The sequence below is a fragment of the Blennius ocellaris genome (assembly GCF_963422515.1).
Source record: "Blennius ocellaris genome assembly, chromosome: 15".
In the NCBI taxonomy this organism is placed as follows: domain Eukaryota; kingdom Metazoa; phylum Chordata; class Actinopteri; order Blenniiformes; family Blenniidae; genus Blennius; species Blennius ocellaris.
The window spans coordinates 21,249,487-21,268,161 of NC_137664.1; the positions used below are offsets into that span (position 1 = coordinate 21,249,487).

Below are 18,675 nucleotides of genomic sequence, written 5' to 3' on the forward strand. Positions count from 1 at the left end.
AATGATCATTGTGAAATCACGCCGGCCTGCCGAGTCTCGACTGTGTGCTGGTCTGAGGCCTGGGCTCCTCCGTCAGGACTTCTGTGCCAGCAGCGTGCTCAGCTTGATCTTCCCGTCCATGGAGGCGGTCAGACAGGTGCCGCAGTCCACCGCCGAGCACCAATCCACCGTCACCACCGGCGCCTTGTGCCCGCCCAGCGACAGCACGCGGTCCAGAGCCGGCTCCCCGCTGGTCAGCTGACAAGAGCGGGAGCAGAACGCAGAGGACGGCTTCGATTAACACCACGTTATCGCGGGAAACGAAACACTTCGGAGTTCAGCCGGCGGAGGGAGGAAGGGGGGATGCAGGTACCCTGTATATGAGCCCCCCGGAGCTGGAGCAGGTCAGGACGTGCTGCCCCTCAGAGTCGAAGGCCAGGAGGCGACCTCGAGGAACCTGGACCTGAACAACAGAGCATCAGAGCATCCATAGGCTGGAACATGAATTTATACCCTCAGCGGGACTTCTGGAGATGCGATTTCAACATCGTGCCGGACTTCGTTTCCTGTCACGATGAGAGCTGTGAGGAGACAACTTTTGAAGATTTTTCCTTTCAGACGTCTTAACAGCTCTGACCTGTTTGTACCCGCTGTAACCCGACAGGACGAAGGGACCCGTGGCATCCTGAGGTAACACCTGCTCCGACTGCTTCACCCCACAGCGGTGGATGTTCCACTGGATGAACTACACACACACACACACACACACACACACACACACACACACGGTAGTTCACGCAAGGGGGTTCACCGCACGTGTCTTTTTCGTTGGCCTGGAACGCACCTTGCCGTCCTCTCCGATGCTGAACACGGTGTTTTCATCGTAGCTGAACTCCACACTGTACACTTCTCCATCGTGAGCTCTCCAGCTCATCGCACTCTCGTACCGCTGCATATCTACAACACACACACACACACACACACACACACATAGAGTTGAGGGGGAAGTGGATAGAAACCAGCAGAACACACTCGACTGCCCTCAACACAACTTCTAAGAGGGTATCAGGATGTGGTCAGAGCTGCTGAGGAGTTCCTACCTCAGCAGGAATCGGCTCAGAACTCACCTGTGACTGATCCTTGTGTTCAAGTAGGATAAATAAACTAAGGTACACGACAACGTTTTAATTGAAAACGTTGCATTTTTGTGCTTTAGTTTCTGAAAAATTGGCCGTTTACACAACAATGTTCTAAAAACTATGTCGTTTTCATGTTGGGCCACTAGTGGGTACTGCTGGTTGTTTTTGTAATGGGTTGTGGTAACAGGGACTGTGAACGATAAAACTACGGACTACGGACTGGGGGTCATGACACCTTCTACTGAGCACGTGCAGAACTATTCCCCGCGGCCGTGAGCAGCGTTTCCCCGGGACGGAGCCTGAGCGTTTCCAGAAAGTGTTGTTTTTGGCCGTCCACACGACGACGTCAGAGTTTTCAAAACGTTTTCAGTGGCTCCGAGCACCGTCGTCATGTAAACAGACACCCATCACGCAACAGAGGTTTCGCATTTTCACGTGAAAGTGTTGTGTGAACGGGCCCAGAGGATGAATTGCAGACTTTTTTTTTTTTGTGGAAGTTAGTTTTCTTTCCAACACTTTGGAACTGGCTTAGGATCGTAGAGAAACTCTGGTCACACAACACAAACTTCATGTGCTTGGCGGTACAGATTTTTATGTGTTTCCGCTGACAAAAGCTGTGGATAATACCAAAAGTACATAAACCGTAGCCATTTCTGTTAACCCCTCCAGCACATCCTGTACGGCCCCATAAGGAGGCGCTACAAGGTCGTATAAACCCTCCCCGTTGTTGTTTACACACGCCTCCTCGTGCACACTGCTTGTTGTCGTCACGTACTGACGTCGCGTACAAACGAATCAAGAAGTGAAGAAAATAAGTGACGGTCGATAATGAAAGTGGCACAAGGAGATATTTTCGTCTCAGTCAAATAAACATGACTGGGAAAACATTCAACGTAGAAAAAGCAGTTTGAGCGACCGTAGGATGACGTGTGTGTGTGTGTGTGTGTGTGTGTGTGTGTGTGTGTGTGTGTGTGTGTGTGTGTGTGCAGACGGACCGAACAGCCGGATGACTCCGTCTGCAGCTCCCGTCACCAGCAGGTTCCCATTGTGGTTGAAGGCGGTGCAGTTGATGGCTACTGGTTCAGGCTCCAACGAGAACTGGAGCTGAAAGACAGACACAACCGGTTCATCCTACAAAGGACTGGGTCTTATCAAAAAAAAAGAAACGATGACACGTGCAGTGAAAACGACAGAGCCTCCACCTGCTGTTTGACCGTCTTGGTGTCCCACAGCAGCAGCTGGCCCGACACGGGAATGGGCAGCCGGGGAGCCGAGTCGGCACTCCCGGATCGGCCGAGAGCCGCGGCCGAACACACGAAGGACGAGCCGCTCGGGCTGCAGGCCAGAGACAGGATGCTGGCAGCAGAGGACAGTCTGATCAGAGGTGGCCGGAGGAGCTCACACGTCCTCCTCAATCGGCCCCGACATCCAGCACAATAACAGAACGACCTGCGGCTTTTTTTCTTTTTTTTTTTTTAAGAGTGAAAACGTCTTCACAACTGAACGGGAACAAGTTTAAGAACGTGGCTGTGCTGCTCTCATACGTCGTCAGAGTTCAGTTTGATGAGTTTCAAATAGACGCCGTCCACTGTCAACTGCTTTCTGGGAATTATGCACGTTTACATTTTCCACCAAATAAAATTCGTCGGGAGCCACAAAACATGTTCAACCTTCAAAATAAGATAGCGACTTGATGAAGATATGCAGGTTGTGTTGGTTTCATGAAGCTTCACAACTACAACTTCAAGCTTCTTTTTTGGTCTATTTGAACTGTTTTGCTTTGTACCCTTTTTTAAGTGTCTTTATAAAGATTTGGATTTAGTCATTTTAACAAATTGTAAAATCGCTATTTTTCTACGATGAGTTAACTCAAACTGTGATATAACTGTAGTAAGTTGACTGAGTGACAGACAACATGGAATCACATCACACTCACATTACATTGAAATCACACACACACACACACACACACACACACACACACACACACACACACACACACACACACACACACACACACACACACACACACACACACACACACACACACACACACACACACACACACACACACACACACACACACACACACACAAACACACAACGCCATGTTACCGTGGATGAGTTTCATCAATGTTCATCTCATACAGATTCTTCTTGGCGTCTGTGTCGTAGAGTCGCACTGTGCCAACGCCACTGCCCAGTAACAACTGAGGACACACGCACACACACACACACACACACACACACACACACACACACACACACACACACACACACACACACACACACACACACACACACACACACACACACACACACACACACACACACACACACACAGTTCAGTCCCTCAGTGTCAGGACATCAGAGAAGCTGCCAGAAGTTTCCCGTGTCGTCGTACCAGCCGGTCGGGTTTTGTGGCCCATTCCAGAGAGAGAAGAGGAGACTTGGACATGATGGTGGCTTTGGTCTGCATGATAGGGTTGAAGGACCACACCTGAGGAGGAGGAGGAGGATGAAGAGCAGGAAGTGGAGGAGGGAAGAAGGCTGTAATTCTGTGTTGATGATTGTTCAGTGAAAAATCTTGAAGGGCAAGTATTGAAGATCTGAAGAGGTTTGATTGTTCCGCTGCCATAAGAGCAGTCCGCTCTTCGTCATCGAGTGAGCGTTAATTCATGTCCCCGTCCATCCTCTTCCTCAATCTCTCCCCGCAGAACCATCTTCTTCCTAATTGTGCTCGAACAACATTAAGGCTTCATTTAAACTATTTCGATATTTCTCATAAACAAATAAAAAAAATGTGAAGGGAATGTGGCTGTTGCAAATATTATTTATAATAATGTAATAAACAAATATTACTATCCCAGGAAAACGCAGTTTTCCTATTCTTCCTCTGCTGCAAAACTTCGGCGACTAACTAGTCCGTTACTGTTTGGAGTACATACACGAAAAGCATATCATTACCTGCGGAATTATCGGGAATGGTGTGCTTCTATACTGATAAGCGATATCGCAAACGGTTTCCGAACAAAACGTACAAAACTGGGAAGAATTTCCCATCCGCTTTGAATGGGAGCTGAGAAAAAACTTGAAAAAAGTCTCACTTTTTCCACGCCACATCACGTCGCCAAATCTTCAGCTAGAGACTCCATTTCACTCTTTAAAAGTTGGCGCACTTGTCCTCTATTCAGATATGTCCATTTTTTCAAACTTTCACCAATTTTAAACTGTGAGCCTTCAAATGTCATAAAGTTTCCCCCCGTTTTTCGAGTTTAACATGGGTGTGTATTGGAAATTTTAGAGTGGGGAAAAGCTGCCGGATTACAAAAAAAAAACATTTTTCTCTCGTCGCCACGGCCACATTTCTTCGTCTTTCTCAACATATTATACATCAAACTGCAGCTACAGGCCTTGTGCTTCTCACAAGGGAACACTTTTGTCTCAGAGAGACACGGTTCTCCCTCCACGGGGCTTAATTGACAGCAAGCGCAGGATTTTCTTCCATCCGCTCCAATGTATTATGAGGAGACATTTTCCCCCTCACACCCAAAAGTTGAGACATTTGTCTCAAGTCCTCACGCGGAGACGGAACATCGTCCCGGGCTCACGAGTACAGCAGGTGGCAGGCACACTAAAATTTCCTGCGGGAATTTTCTAGTTTTATATATAATTAACGTCGACACGCTTTTGGAATTTCAGAACTTTTAAAACTGGATTTTGTGCGATTTCTTATCTTCTATGAGTCTGAATTTGTTGTGATTTGTCCTCCACTGGTTTGTCTTTGAGAGTTGGGAGAAGGAACAGACACACACTGACCTTGATGACTCCGTCTACGTCCAGGCTGGCGACCCTCCGCCCGGAGCAGTCCACCCTGCAGGCGACACGGAGCGGCAGTGAAGCTTCAGCTGGGTGAGTGGGTGGTGAGCGGGTGGAGTGAGGTGCTGACCTGCAGTGCATGATGGAGGAGTGATGCTCTCCATACTCCTCCTGGCTCAGCTTGATGAAGGGCTGTTCTGCACACAGCGCTCCCCCCTCTGCTGCGCCGCCGCCGCTCCTGCCGCACGAGGCCTCCGCGGCTTCGCCGGACGTCTCGGGGGGAGGCTCGCCCTCCCCCGCCTCCCCCGCCCTCCTCTCCGGAGTCTGAGGGGAGACCTGCTCAGATCAAACTCCGATTCCGCTGGACAAACGTGGAGCTTCGCGTCGTTATTTCACATTAAAAAACAACAGCAAACTAAACGACTGACTGCAGCCACAATAAACATTTCTTCGCCTCTTCAAGAGACTCTCTTTCCCTCAAACTGTGCTCTGACTCGGTCCGAGTGAACAAATCTGGACGTTGGAAAACATCCTGAACTCTTTCAGTTTGTAGTGAAACTCAAATGAAACATTTAGCTATTTAAAAAAAAAAAAATCAGGCAAGTGGAGGTACAGCTTCGCGTTTCTACCAGATAGTGACGCCAACTTTAATCCAACTCAGTGTTTCGCTGTGGCGTGACTGAAGCAGGTTCACTAGGCAGCACGTTTACAGCTACAGTTACTGAAAATGATCCCCAAGTTTACCGTGAATAGTCTCAGTTCAACTCCACCTCCTCTGTAAGGACGGTGATGCAACTAAATAAAATCCTTCTTCAGAATTCACATTATGGTCCCAAACAAGCTTTTGATGACAAACAATGGAACAAAAACAAAATAAGGACAGGAACAAGGCCTCTTCTGGAGAGAAAATCTGAAGTGATGTGACAGAGTGACGGAGTGACTGGGTGATGGAGTGACAGAGTGACGGAGTGACCGCGGGGTACCAGTGGAGGTTTGAAGAACAGCTCCTTCCTCTCCTTCTCGTGGTCCTGGTTCCTCCTGTGTCGGGGGTTCTGGTTGGAGGGCTGCTGAGTTTGGAAACTGGAAGCGTCTCCGCTGGACGTCTGGACGCCGGACGTCTGGCCGCCGGACGTCTGGCCGCTGGCGGCTCGGGAGTCTTTGGGTTGCAGCGTCTCTTTGGCCTTGGCAGGCTGAATCAAACAGACACAGAAAATACTGACCGTCGAGAACAGATATGGGACGAAGTGCTGAAGGCGTGACGTCGTGTCTCGCTCCTTTTGGAGGATTTACTTTTTCTTTACAGCCTTTTTTTTTTTTCACCCTCTTCCTCCATTTTTTTTTTACACAATTTAAAAATAAAGAAATAAAATGGTAAATGGATTTCACTTATATAGCTTATATAGCTGTGTGGGCAGCCCCAAAGCGCTTTACACAGCTCATCACATTCACACGCCATTGGAGGCTGCAGCCGTGCAAGACGCCGTCACTCCAACGGGAGCAGTTTGGGGGGGTTCAGTGTCTTGCTCAAGGACACTTCGGTATGAAAGCAGGCAGAGATGGGAATCAAACCTGCAACCTTCCGATTGGGAGACGACCGCTCTACTAAACGAGCTCTGCTACCCCATAAAAAAAAAACATTTTGAAGCTGAATCCAGGCGTTTATGTTCAGTTCAGTCTGAGCAGATTCTGCTCCTCCTCCACAGACGCGTCTTTTATTTGAGGACATTAATAAATTAATAGAAATGTTGTGGAGTCCAGAGTATAATTCGCTCCCGTCCGATACTGCGGATGCTCAAGAACACTGGGATTTCATTTTTTTTTTTTTTAAACTCTTTCCTCTTTGCATCCGATTTGTTTGCCCAGGAAGTCAGAATTAGGCTTCTTGAAGTTTCACACACTTTTTTCCCCTCCAACGTCAGTGAGTCAGACGTACACAGACATTCCTCGTCATCAGTGTAACAGCATTTTAGACTTTTATGCCACGAGCCTATATTTCCGTGAGTAAATTGGCAAACCGACACAAAATGCTGCGTCACCGGGCGTAAAAGGAAAGCGTCCGCCTCGGAGGACCACCGATCCCTCTCACCTGGGTGGAGGACGTGTCCTTCCTGCCGACGGCCGCCTGGCTCGGGGACGACCCCGGGGGGACGAGGGCCGGCTTGCCGGGGGGGGCGCGTCGGCCCTGCGGGAGGAATGTGGAGAAGAAGTTCCTGGAAGGAGTGGTGGAGACGCTGACGGCCCGCTGGCTGGACACCAAGTCCCTGTGGGGGACAGAAGAAGACGAAGTGACAACCTGACCAACGGCACAGTGTCAATTATTCCAATTTTTTTTAATTTTTTTTTAAAGTCTTACCTCGTTTTAATTCAACTTGAGGTACTTTAATGTTTCTCTTTTACTACAATAAATGTGTAAAAAATGAGGTACAAAAATTTTTTTATTACAAGTCACACTTTCTTTTTGTTGTTTGGCTCCTCATGTGACTTATATATTAAAATACAGCTGCACATACCATCTGGGACCACTAGAGGTCACTGTCTAACAACAGAATGCTGTTACAGTAGTTTTAGGTGTAAATAAAACTCAATTTCCTTCGAATGCACAATTTTAAATCAAGTTTTGAGCGCTTGTCAGACTTTATTATATCAGAGCAAAAACTAAATACTGTGTTCATGTTGATAAATTCTCTAAACAGCTGCCTGTTGCTTCAGAGGAAACAGTTTTGTTCTATATTTTACAACGAGCTCAAACCACTGAGGAAGTAAAGTCAAAGAAGTCACAGCAACATGTTGAAATAACATTCGAAACAAACACGACCATGGATACGTGACAGCCATTAAGCAATTTCTATATTGGTACACGTGACGAGAGGAGGAAGTTTAAATTAATCTGACATGTTGAGTCAGACTGTGTGAATCTTGGGGGGGGGGGGGGTTAGGTCTTCGTGGGTCCCTGTGCCGTGAGTTTCGGGTCTTTACCTCCTACAGGAGACCTGATCCTGCCGAGGAGCTCCTCATCGGAGAGGACGTGATCACGGGAATCAGGCGTTTGCTTTGTGAAGGTTATCGAACCAGTTTCATGGCTTCACGGCGCTCAGAAGCACCGTCTTCCTCTTTCACATTATGTGTTTGGTGGAACCATGAACAAGAGACATAAACCAGGAAAAACTAACTCTTCCAGTCTCAAACTTCAGATGAAATTTCCTTCACAGATCTTGTGTTAATGTGTGAATCCCACCAGACAAACTGGCATATATTTCAAAGTAAAAGCGCACTCTCTTATTCAGGTTTGTGTCTTTCTAAACGATACTAATCCACATGCTTCTGAATACAAACATGCTATATTAGAATTTAAATTATGCCTCTAACAGGACCTTTGCTGGAAGAGTTGTGCTAAACTCCTCTGGTTTTAATAACACATTGTTCAGAATGCATATAAATGGTTGCAACAGGCTCTGTTCTGAACGTCACTTCAACGCTTCTCTCCTTATAGTGGTGCTTTCGTCCCTCCTTACTAGAAACTGTTTAACGAACAGAGCTTGAATTAAAGACCTTGACAGAGACAGAGATGTCTAAACTACGTATAAACTGTACTGGACACGTACGTCAAGGCTTCAGGCTTCCAAGGTCACAACAACACTCTTTTCTATATCTCCTGACCTGATTAAAAAAATGATCTACGATTACTGAGATGCAGAATCATCAAATCGTAAACGTTTTTTTTTTTGTTTTCTCGTCCACATGAAGCGGCTCCAGCCTGAGACTGAAGGTCAGGACTTGTGGACTCAGCTGCTAACCTCAGGCTGACCCACCTGAAACAAGGTTCAGCTTTGTCTTCTACTGCGAAATAGAAAAATTTTGATTTAAGGCTAAAGAATGTTTTTTTTTTTTTTTTTTTAATAGGTCTGAATGTACCAATAAAGTCAGACAAGTGAGGACTTTGTGCGACTTTTACTCAATTTGAGTCATACTTGGAACACACCCGAGCGTGGATTTACTGTGAGAGCCCGTCTTCACCGAGTTAAACCAGAATTAACTGGATAAAGTAGTACAGAGGATGGACAGACGAACACTGGGCCTATTTGGACTTCTTGGATTGGTTGAGATCACTTCTGGTGCTTTTTGTATGAAGTGAGGATTAAAGGAGGCAAAACCGGCGGCAGGACTTGAAACCGAGTTGCTCCATCTCCAGCTGCTCTGCTCTGCACCGTGTTCACACTTCAATCCAACTGCAGGAAGGTCTTTTTATGATTTTTTTATTGAGACTATGGTGGTGATTATTGTAGCCGTCAATGCGTATGGAGAGTTGTCTGTCCGCATCTCAGTCTGTCGGCCCGAAGTGGGATTTGTCAACGTGTAAAAGAATTTGTCAAAGCGAAGCAGAATCCGCAAAAAGTTGTCTGTCTATAAATAGGTTTATAAATGTGTTAAAAAAAATAAAAAAAAATAAAATTCAAAATGTGTACGTGTAAAAAGATGTGTCAATACCTACAACTGTGACTGTTTACACGTGACTTGATAAACTTCAGGGTTTCTGTGCCCTGAGCTCAGGCTCACAGGCTCTTTCATTACAGCTGCTGCTCTGAGTCTCAGTCGTGATGGCGCCGCGTCCCAGAGTGTTTGAGCGTACGCGACCGTTGCGTTGGCAGGTTGTAGACAAGGAAACGATAGGTTTAGCCTCAACAAACTTTTATAAAAAGCTGTAGCAGTGACGGTGTCATGAGTGATAAGTAACGTGTCCCCTTTAAAAAAAACAAACTACACCACATTCAATGTAAGTGGCCATGTCTTTATACTGTGACTGTCACTGGAACCGTCTCAGTGATGGAGGACTATGGCGTCAATTCGGTGCCAAAACTCCCCCGTGCACAGTGAAGACCACTGTGTGGGTGCAGCCTGCCTCCGTCTGTGCGCTCGCTGTGACCTCTGTGACCTCTCTGCACGCCGTGATGTAGACTTTTGGCACTTTGAGGGCGGGCATTGCATAGACAGCCTCATAATCCGCCCCCTCCTCTCTGATTGGTCACTTTTAACGTCACTGTTGCCTGGCAATATAATTAATGACAGACTATTAATAGAACTAATGAATAGGGATTTAATACTACGTTTGTGTGAACCACCCAGATTAAGGAGAATTAGGTGTTGACCGGACATCAGTTTCACTTGTACAGTAAAAACAAAGCTCCACACATTGGTCCCAGTATAAAATCAAATGAAATCTGAGAGATAACTATGTCAGACTTACTTGCTCAGCCATGATAGCCTCTACTGTACCTCTGACCGGGAAGCAGCGACGTTTAAAGTGGCCAATCAGAAACGAGGGCTGCCCAATTGCCTGCCGACGGTGTGACGACTGAGGCTCAAGGCCGCAGAGGAATGTGCAGCCAGACCGAGCGAGCCTGTGAGTCTGAGCTCAGGGCACAGACACCATAGCAGACAAAAGCTATATGTAAAAAGGACAACTTCTGTAGCTGCTCGACTAATATCTGGTGATTTCTCTGTATTTTTAGCCATTGTTTTGGAATCAATACAGATTAGCAGATTTTATTTTTTTTGCACATTTGAAAATATAACACAGTAATGAAACCAACGCATGAATAACAGGCACCTGCCCACTGGTCTAAAGTTTAGAACTCTGATGGGCGAGCCCATGTATTGAAACGTGATGTTTAAGTCATTAAAAAAAAAAAAAAAGGGTCGTACTGACAAGAAACAATTCATCAGGTGAATTGTTTATTCGGCAACATCAGACTGCATCACAGCACACAGTGAAATACTGCAACAACATCAATACCGCCACAATAAGCTAGTGAGAGGCCGTTTAAATAAAGTTTGATAGATACACACCGTGGCTCAGTTCGATTTTAAATGCAAACAATTCTTGGAGAACAACGTTGCGATATAAATACAATCACGTTAAAAGGTTAAACAGTGCTTCAATAGCTGTGAACAATAAGTCAGATTCCAGTCTTGAGCCACTCATCTCTCTGAAAACATTTAAATAAAGGTCAGCTGACGTCACACTTCGACTCGCTGTGCTTTAAAAAGGAGCGCTGCTCCATTTCAATATAAATATTTCTTTAACAAGACTTTTAAACCACAGAGAAACAAGAGTAAACTTCACACTGAGCCACACGCTTGTGTTTGGACTTCAGACCAGTGTTTTTCAACCACTGTGCCGCGGCACACTGGTGTTTCTGTGAGATCTAGTCAGGTGAGCCGTGGGAAATTATCCAATTTCATTTGCTCTCAGCCGTTGTCAGCTGTGAGAGCAGTGTGTTGCAGAGTAATCATGTATAAATACTCTTCGCCACTAGAGGGCAGCACAGAACTTTGCCGGTGAAATCGAAACTGACAGACGTCAGTGTGGTTAATCTCCACCTCCTGCTACCATCTTGTATCAAAGTACTGTGTCAGTGACAGTGATGGAGAAGTTTTTGAAAAGGAAGAATGTGAACCAGGATCTCAGATCTTCATCCATCAGGTCCAGGTTTCACACTGAGGGACTCAAAATTTAAAAAAGAAATTGGGAAATACTATTTTTTCTGTATTTACTTGATTCCTGATGATAAAACTTTGATGAGAATGACTTTATATTGTTAATAGAGGCTACAGAGTTTAAAATCTTAACATTTTTGGTGTGCCTCTAGATTTGCCTCGAGAAGAAAAAAGTGTGCCATGGCTCAAGAAAGGTTGAAAAACACTGCTTCAGAGGACTGAACTACAAAGTCAGTTGAGCATTAAGGAGGATCCTGGTCACTCAAACAGTCCAGATTCAGCCACTAGGAGCTCCACATTTGAACCTGAAACAATAGTGTGTGTGTTCAGATCAATTTGAAGCTTTTAAATTGAACCTTGACTTTTCAGCTTTTAAACGTCTGAACTTTTGAGGCTCTTTGCTCACTTAGCATTTAGCAGTTAGCATCGTCCCTGCACCGCGTGTTCAGACTCAACATCTTCCAGAAACTTCCTGAAGCCTCGAAAGCTTCAATAAGTGAAGTGAAACAGGTCTTTTAGCTCATTGTAGTGATTCATACAGGTTAATATAAAGTGTTGACTTCACGTGGTTGGTGCAGGTTAATATAAAGATTATCTGCTCCAGGTCCGGAGCAGATAATCTTGTCAGCAGGTGAAACGAGAGGAACGCTGACGATGGGGACAGTTGTGCTCACTTTCCTCCTCTTTGAGGTAAAACATCAATAAGCAAACAAATACAAACCTGCTCTGATCACTAGTTTAAAGACCTTTCGAATGTTTTCTGCAACTCACAACCCATTGGAAATGTTTTAGTACATGTCATGTTGTGAACTTGTGCTTGCAGATATATTCCACCGAAACTCAACATGTTGTTTTATAAACCTGCAGCTCAATGAGGCCGCAGAGAGGCTGAGGTCTTTTAGGTAAAAGCAGCCAGAAGTCGACTGTTTGGTGACATAAAAACGCCTCAATCGTGTGAGTCAGTGACGGATAAAGAGATGTTAGAGTCTCACAGCTCAGTGTCTCCCAGCCGGTCCATGTTCTGAACGTAGAGCGGCAGCTTGTGGTGAACCATCGCTTCCCCTCCCCTCTGATCCCGACTGTCAGTCTGCAGGGCAAAGAGCTACACACACGCACGCACGCACGCACGCACGCACGCACGCACGCACGCACGCACGCACGCACACACACACACACACACACACACACACACACACACACACACACACACACACACACACACACACACACACACACACACACACACACACACACACACACACACACACACACACACACACACACACACACTTTCATCATCATGTCTTTAGACAGTCTTCCTCACTAGCAGGAGTTTGGACAGGGACTGAATGCATCACGGAGGAGGATATGGAAGTATGGCAGGCTGAGAAAACTTAAGAGTTTAATTAGACAGCACATTCCCCAGAGAGTTTTATTTTTTAAATAAACTCGGTAATAGGTGTTTGAACCATTTCAACTCACACCTGGTGTCCAGGTTACCTGTGAGACTGTTGATAAGACGTTGCAGACTGAGGAGAGCTGCCACATGAGGCTCATTCTGCTATATTATATCTCTACATTGTGGACTGGGAAAGTAGGAAAATGTCAGTTCTGAGTCTGCTTCTACAGGTTTCTTCCTATTAAGGAACTTTTTTTTTTTTTTTTTAAATTCTCCTGCTGTGGAACAGTTGTTTTTTTTTAAGGTTCCGTCACATGAGGTCTGCCAGTTTTCCTCTCACCAGCTGACGCAGTTGTTCGTTCTCCTCGGCGATTCCGGTCATCTTCTGGACCTCGGCGTCAAAGCTCAGGAGGACGGGCTGAGGTGGGACACCGTTAAAGACTGAAAACCAGTGAAACCAGTGAAACCAGGAAGCACACGTGAGACAGCACTGTGGACCGTGTTCCGTCCGGACTTCGCCACGTGTCGGAAGACATATTTCCAGAGCGCTGCAAGACCCGCCGAGGGCGACGGACCGAGCTGAAGGATATGCATACACTGGAACAGCACCGACAGGAAGTTGTGGAGTGAAACCAGGAAGGTGTCGGCCCACTGGCGGGAGAAGTAAGGCGCGAAGGCGGGGTTCTGCTCGGGGGCGGGGATAAAGGGCAGGATGAACCAATCGCGCCACTCGGCTTGACCTTGCAGCTCCAGCGCCTGCCTCTGGAAGAACTCCTGCGACTTCTCCAGGTTTCCTCTCTGGAAGGACGACGGTCGCAGCTGTCACACCTCCTCCTCGCCCACTCGTGGTGTGTGTGTGTGTGTCTGTTACCTGGATGGAGCTGATGACGTAGTATCTGTACAGGCTGGTTCTCAGCTTGTTGACCGTGGACCTGTAGATGTCCTCCAGTCTGCAGAACAGACGCCTGTCCAGGTACAGCCAGTACTCCTTCAGGCCCAGCAGGTCGAAGCTCTGCACCAACTGCTGCAGCTGATCGATGATTTTATCCACCTGCAAGCACAGGGACTCCCTGACTTCTCAAACGCCTGGTCCTTCGGCCAAAGCGGGGCTGTGAACATAATCCTAACTTCTATTTCTAATTTCAGAATCAGACATGAAACCAGACAGTGTCATCTGGAAGCACAAAGACTTCAGCAGTAGTATTAACTGTGTAATGTGTTAATGTGATTTCATGTGACTCTCTGCATCAACGTCTCGCGTGTCAATCCCGCCGCACAGCCTGTGTTGAGAGAGGAGACGTTTCTCACCCTGAATCCTTTCTCCTTGTCGGCTTTGATCTCGCTGTCCAGGTGCTTCAGCGTGCAGGTGAAGCCCCGGTAGATCAGATACTCCCTCACGTGTTCATCTGTCCTCTCCACCGCAGAGCCCATGGTCGCCTCTGAGGAGCCAGGGAACACACACTAACTCACACAGTCCAGGAATTCACACTGCACACACACTGTACACACTAACTCACCCTGCACACACACTGCACACACACTGCACACACTAACTCACCCTGCACACACACTGTACACACTAACTCACCCTGCACACACACTGCACACACACTGTACACACACTGTACACACTAACTCACCCTGCACACACACTGCACACACTAACTCACCCTGCACACACACTGTACACACTAACTCACCCTGCACACACACTGCACACACTGTACACACTAACTCACCCTGCACACACACTGCACACACTGTACACACTAACTCACCCTGCACACACACTGCACACACTGTACACACTAACTCACCCTGCACACACACTGCACACACTAACTCACCCTGCACACACACTGCACACACACTGTACACACTAACTCACCCTGCACACACACTGCACACACACTGTACACACTAACTCACCCTGCACACACACTGTACACACTAACTCACCCTGCACACACACTGCACACACTGTACACACTAACTCACCCTGCACACACACTGCACACACACTGTACACACTAACTCACACTGCACACACACTGTACACACTAACTCACCCTGCACACACACTGTACACACTAACTCACCCTGCACACACACTGTACACACTAACTCACACTGCACACACACTGCACACACACTGTACACACTAACTCACACTGCACACACACTGTACACACACTGTACACACTAACTCACACTGCACACACACTGCACACACACTGTACACACTAACTCACACTGCACACAGGTTACACCAATGTTTCCCGACCCAGAATGGCCATCCAGTGGATTTCAGAGATGCACACAGACAGTGGTTTACATATAATGGTTCTCTGAAGCACAGATGATTACATGGAGCAATTGCTACAAGTCAATAATCTAATGAAGTTTAAAAAGACGAATGCAGAAAGAATTAATAATCTATATTTGACTTTTTCTATAAAGTATGCTCTTTTAATTCCGTATTTGAAATACTATACGGAAAGATCTTTGTCACTGTTATTATGATTATAACCATCCACACATTAGCGACATGGTGAGGATGTACTGAGGTTTGTTGTGGTTCGTGTTTTAAACGTGTTATTATTGTCAGTAAACATATTTCAAGCGTTTCCTTTGTGAATGTAACTGCGCTTCATCCAAACTGCATAAAGAAAAATAGAATAGATCAGAAACTCGTCCACCGTTTGTGAACACATGAACTTGGTGTGAATGACGCTCGGTGTTCAGAGAGAAACAATACGTGCAGACTGGACTCACCTGGGGATGAAGAGCTCTGCAGATTAAAGAGCTTTAAAGAGAATTCCTCGTTTTTTTTTCCTGAGGGAAAACTATGATTAAAAAAAAAAGTTATTTCATGAGTAGCGGCTCTGCGCTTCTGTCGCACTTCCTGTTTTCCTCCTGACGGTCATGTGACAGTCACGTGACAAACTGACGGCCTCCCTCTGCGCCCCCTGCTTGCCGAGGCCATGAACATTTCTATCCCTCGTCTTTATTATTCTCACTGCGAACTATGAGTACATCCGAATAGTCCCTCCTATCTATTTTACCTGAACCCTCGGAAGTGTTTAAGTCGCGGCGACAACGTTTAAGCGTTCAGGGAAACTTTTTTCCTCATAGCCTGGTAGCCTTTTCCTCTGGTTTTATTTCTAATTATATCAGCGTTCAGAGGCACAGGGGGCCGGAAGTTATAAACGCGCTTCTTCTTGTCCAGTTTCGGGAATTTGTAGTTTTTCCTCCTCGCCACGGATCACATCACAAACATGCGCCGCTGTCGCATAATTAATACGTCACACAGCGCAAGCCGCGGTTCCCAAAGCAACACATAAACAGAAGCGTTGGAGAGGACATGTCAGCAAAGAACAGAGAACTAGGAGCTGAGGAGGCGAATGTGCTTTCCCTCAAGGAGGAGGAGGAGGTGGAGGAGGAGGGCTTTGAGGAGACACTTAGGGAGGCTGCCTCCTCCATCACCTTCAAAAGAAAGCCTGCACCACCTCAACAGCAGACCGTCTCCCCGGTCCCCGAGGTGGTGGATGACCTGGTGAGGAACTTCCTGTGCAGAGCGGGCCTGAAGCGGACGCTGAGCCGCTTCCAGGTGGAGTGGTACGGCCCGGCTCAGAAGGTCCTCACAGAATCCCTGACCCCGGGAGTCTCCTTCATCCCCGATGCCCTCACACACCGGCAGCTCCTCCTCCGTGAGCTGGAGGCGGTCCGCGGGGAGACGGAGGAGCTGAGGATGGAGGTGCTGGCGGCGAGGCAGAGCCTGCTCACCACGCAGAGGGAGACCGACTTCCATCGACTGCAGCATCGACGTGTCTCCGAGGACAAAGACGGGCTGAACCAGGAGCTCAGACTGCTGAGGACACACCTCAAGTCCTTGGAGCCGGCGTTGCGGCAGCTGGAGGACAAACACCAAGCAGCTCTGAGGCAGAAGATGCTCCTCAGCTTACAGAGGGACCGAGTCCAAAGCACCGCCAGCACGACTCCGAAAGAACAGCAAACCAAGAGCAAGAGGAGCGTCAACAGTGCCGATGGGAGCTCGGTGAAAACCACCGCCTGCGGACACCAGAAGACCTCTGAGTTCCCCGCGTGCGGCAGCAGGGTGGAGGGGCCCCGCCTGGCTCACCAGGAGCCCCACACCGGCCAAAGCCCCACGGCGTTCAGTCTGCAGGCCTCCATCAGAGGACACCAGCTGCCCATCAGCTGCATCCAGCTCCATCCGCAGGAGCCGCTGCTGGCCTCCGCCAGTGACGACCACACCTGGAGGCTGTGGGCTCTGCCAGCCCACACACACCTGGTAAACACACCTGGTAAACAGAAGGTAAACAAACACAGTTAAACATACAAGGTAAACACATGAACGTCCAAGAGGCAATGGAGGACACGTCAATGAGATGACCCAATCGAAACTGACATGGAATACGACGCCAAGCATGAAATAACTCAGCGAGGTCACAGTTATGACAGGAAGTGTCGTTCAGTGAGTTATGAGGGGGTCTGTGATGTGACATGACGTGATCAAACGTGAGATAACTCAAATAACCGACATTTTATTTCAAGGTTATGAAAGCGCGGCAAACAATGTGGGGTCGGATTGTTGATTGTTGCCGAAGGACCGAGAAGAATCGTTCTGATTGGCTGATGCCCGGTGACGTCATGATGTTAATGTTGTGCTTCCAGGTGGCTGAGCTGGTGATGACGGGCGAGGGCCACTCCGATTGGCTGTCTGGCTGCAGTTTCCACCCTGATGGATCCAAACTTGCAACAACCAGTGGCGACGCCACAGTGAGTCTGTCCAGACGTGTCCCCCCCCACCCCCCCATCCAATCCAATGCAAAGGTTTTTGCCAAATAAGCCAGGAGCAGTCACCTCATTTGAAACACTACCACCATGAGGCAGTGTCAGAAGCAGTCCACAAAGAATACAAATCACCCGATACTTCATCTCTTCCCGTTTATTCCTTCACAGTAGATCCTAAAGACCGACCTTTGCTCCACCCTCCCTCCAGAAGATTACGGCCATGACTTGTTCATTCCGTCTGGTTTGTTGGTACAGACCAGCAGTGGACGACAGAATCCGAGAACTCCGTCCTTCGGCCTTCGGAGACAATGACTTTGGTTGTGCCGTTGAGTTTTGCTTCACTCGGGTCCTTGTCCCTCTTGCAGGTTCGTCTGTGGGACTTGTCCCGTGGCCTCTGTTGTTCCACGCTCGCCGGCCACAGCCGGCTCACCTGGAGCTGCTCCTTCCACTCCAGCGGTCTCCTCCTGGCGTCCTGCTCTGCCGACACCACCGTCAAAGTGTGGGACCTGACCAGCCGGCGCTGCCGCCTCACGCTGCGCCGCCACACCGCCTCCGTCAACAGCGTCTGCTTCCTGCCCTCCTCCGACCTCCTCCTCAGCGGCTCGGCGGACCAGAGCGTTGCCCTGTGGGACGCCAGGCCGGGGCTCTGCACCGCCACCTTCTCTGGACACCAGCACCCTTGCAACCACGTCACGCTCGGCCCGGCGGCAGACGTCTTGGCCTCGTGTGACTCCGCTGGCGTGGTCAAACTGTGGGACCTGAGGAAACCCGAGCAGACGTTGGTGTCCTTCGACGCCGGGCCGTCCGCCAGCAACCAGGTGTCCTTCAGCCAGTCGGGGAAGGTGCTGGCCGTGGCGAGCGGCGACGGCTTGATCCGGCTGGTCCAGGTGGAGTCCCGCACGGCGAGCAGCCTCGCGGGGCATGAGCGCAGCGTGCAGAGTGCGACGTTCGGCCACAGGGAGGCGTCGCTGGTATCAGCCGGGAGCGACGGGATGATCAACGTTTGGAGTTGAGCAGCGACGTCCCATT

The 18,675-nt window shown here is 48.2% G+C and overlaps 2 protein-coding genes across 3 annotated transcripts; one reads left to right on the forward strand and one right to left on the reverse strand.

Moving 5' to 3' along the window:
• wdr91 (WD repeat domain 91) lies at window positions 1–15,739 on the reverse strand. 2 transcript variants are annotated; one of them, XM_080509592.1, is made up of 18 exons: window positions 15,607–15,739; window positions 14,140–14,270; window positions 13,703–13,882; window positions 13,422–13,629; window positions 13,172–13,254; window positions 12,425–12,534; window positions 7,024–7,198; window positions 5,921–6,127; window positions 5,068–5,261; window positions 4,938–4,992; window positions 3,523–3,618; window positions 3,234–3,328; window positions 2,321–2,474; window positions 2,114–2,222; window positions 824–936; window positions 617–724; window positions 353–442; window positions 1–237 (listed from the first exon to the last, which is right to left on the reverse strand). In XM_080509592.1, exons 2-18 carry the CDS (start codon window positions 14,260–14,262, stop codon window positions 73–75), a joined length of 2,265 nt encoding a protein of 754 aa, XP_080365718.1. In that variant the 5' UTR covers window positions 14,263–14,270; window positions 15,607–15,739; the 3' UTR covers window positions 1–72. The 2 variants fall into 2 exon arrangements, with proteins under 2 accessions (XP_080365718.1, XP_080365717.1); XM_080509591.1 differs by having other exon boundaries at window positions 5,068–5,273.
• A 456-nt stretch (window positions 15,740–16,195) lies between these two features.
• spag16 (sperm associated antigen 16) lies at window positions 16,196–18,659 on the forward strand (the record flags this gene model as incomplete). The annotated part of the gene is made up of 3 exons (XM_080510295.1): window positions 16,196–17,167; window positions 17,527–17,631; window positions 18,012–18,659. The coding sequence occupies 3 exons, from the start codon at window positions 16,196–16,198 to the stop codon at window positions 18,657–18,659; spliced, it is 1,725 nt and encodes a 574-aa protein (XP_080366421.1).
• Window positions 18,660–18,675: the final 16 nt, after the last annotated feature.

Bases quoted from the DNA above. Each gene is read 5' to 3' on its own strand.
- wdr91 (XM_080509591.1), bottom strand. From the start codon at position 14,262: ATGGGCTCTGCGGTGGAGAGGACAGATGAACACGTGAGGGAGTATCTG. The intron at 7,199-12,424 runs GTGAGACTCTAA...TGTCCCCCACAG, and splicing joins CGGCTGGGAGACACTGAGCT to GGACTTGGTGTCCAGCCAGC. The intron at 3,329-3,522 runs GTACGACGACAC...GTGTGTCCTCAG, and splicing joins CCACAAAACCCGACCGGCTG to TTGTTACTGGGCAGTGGCGT.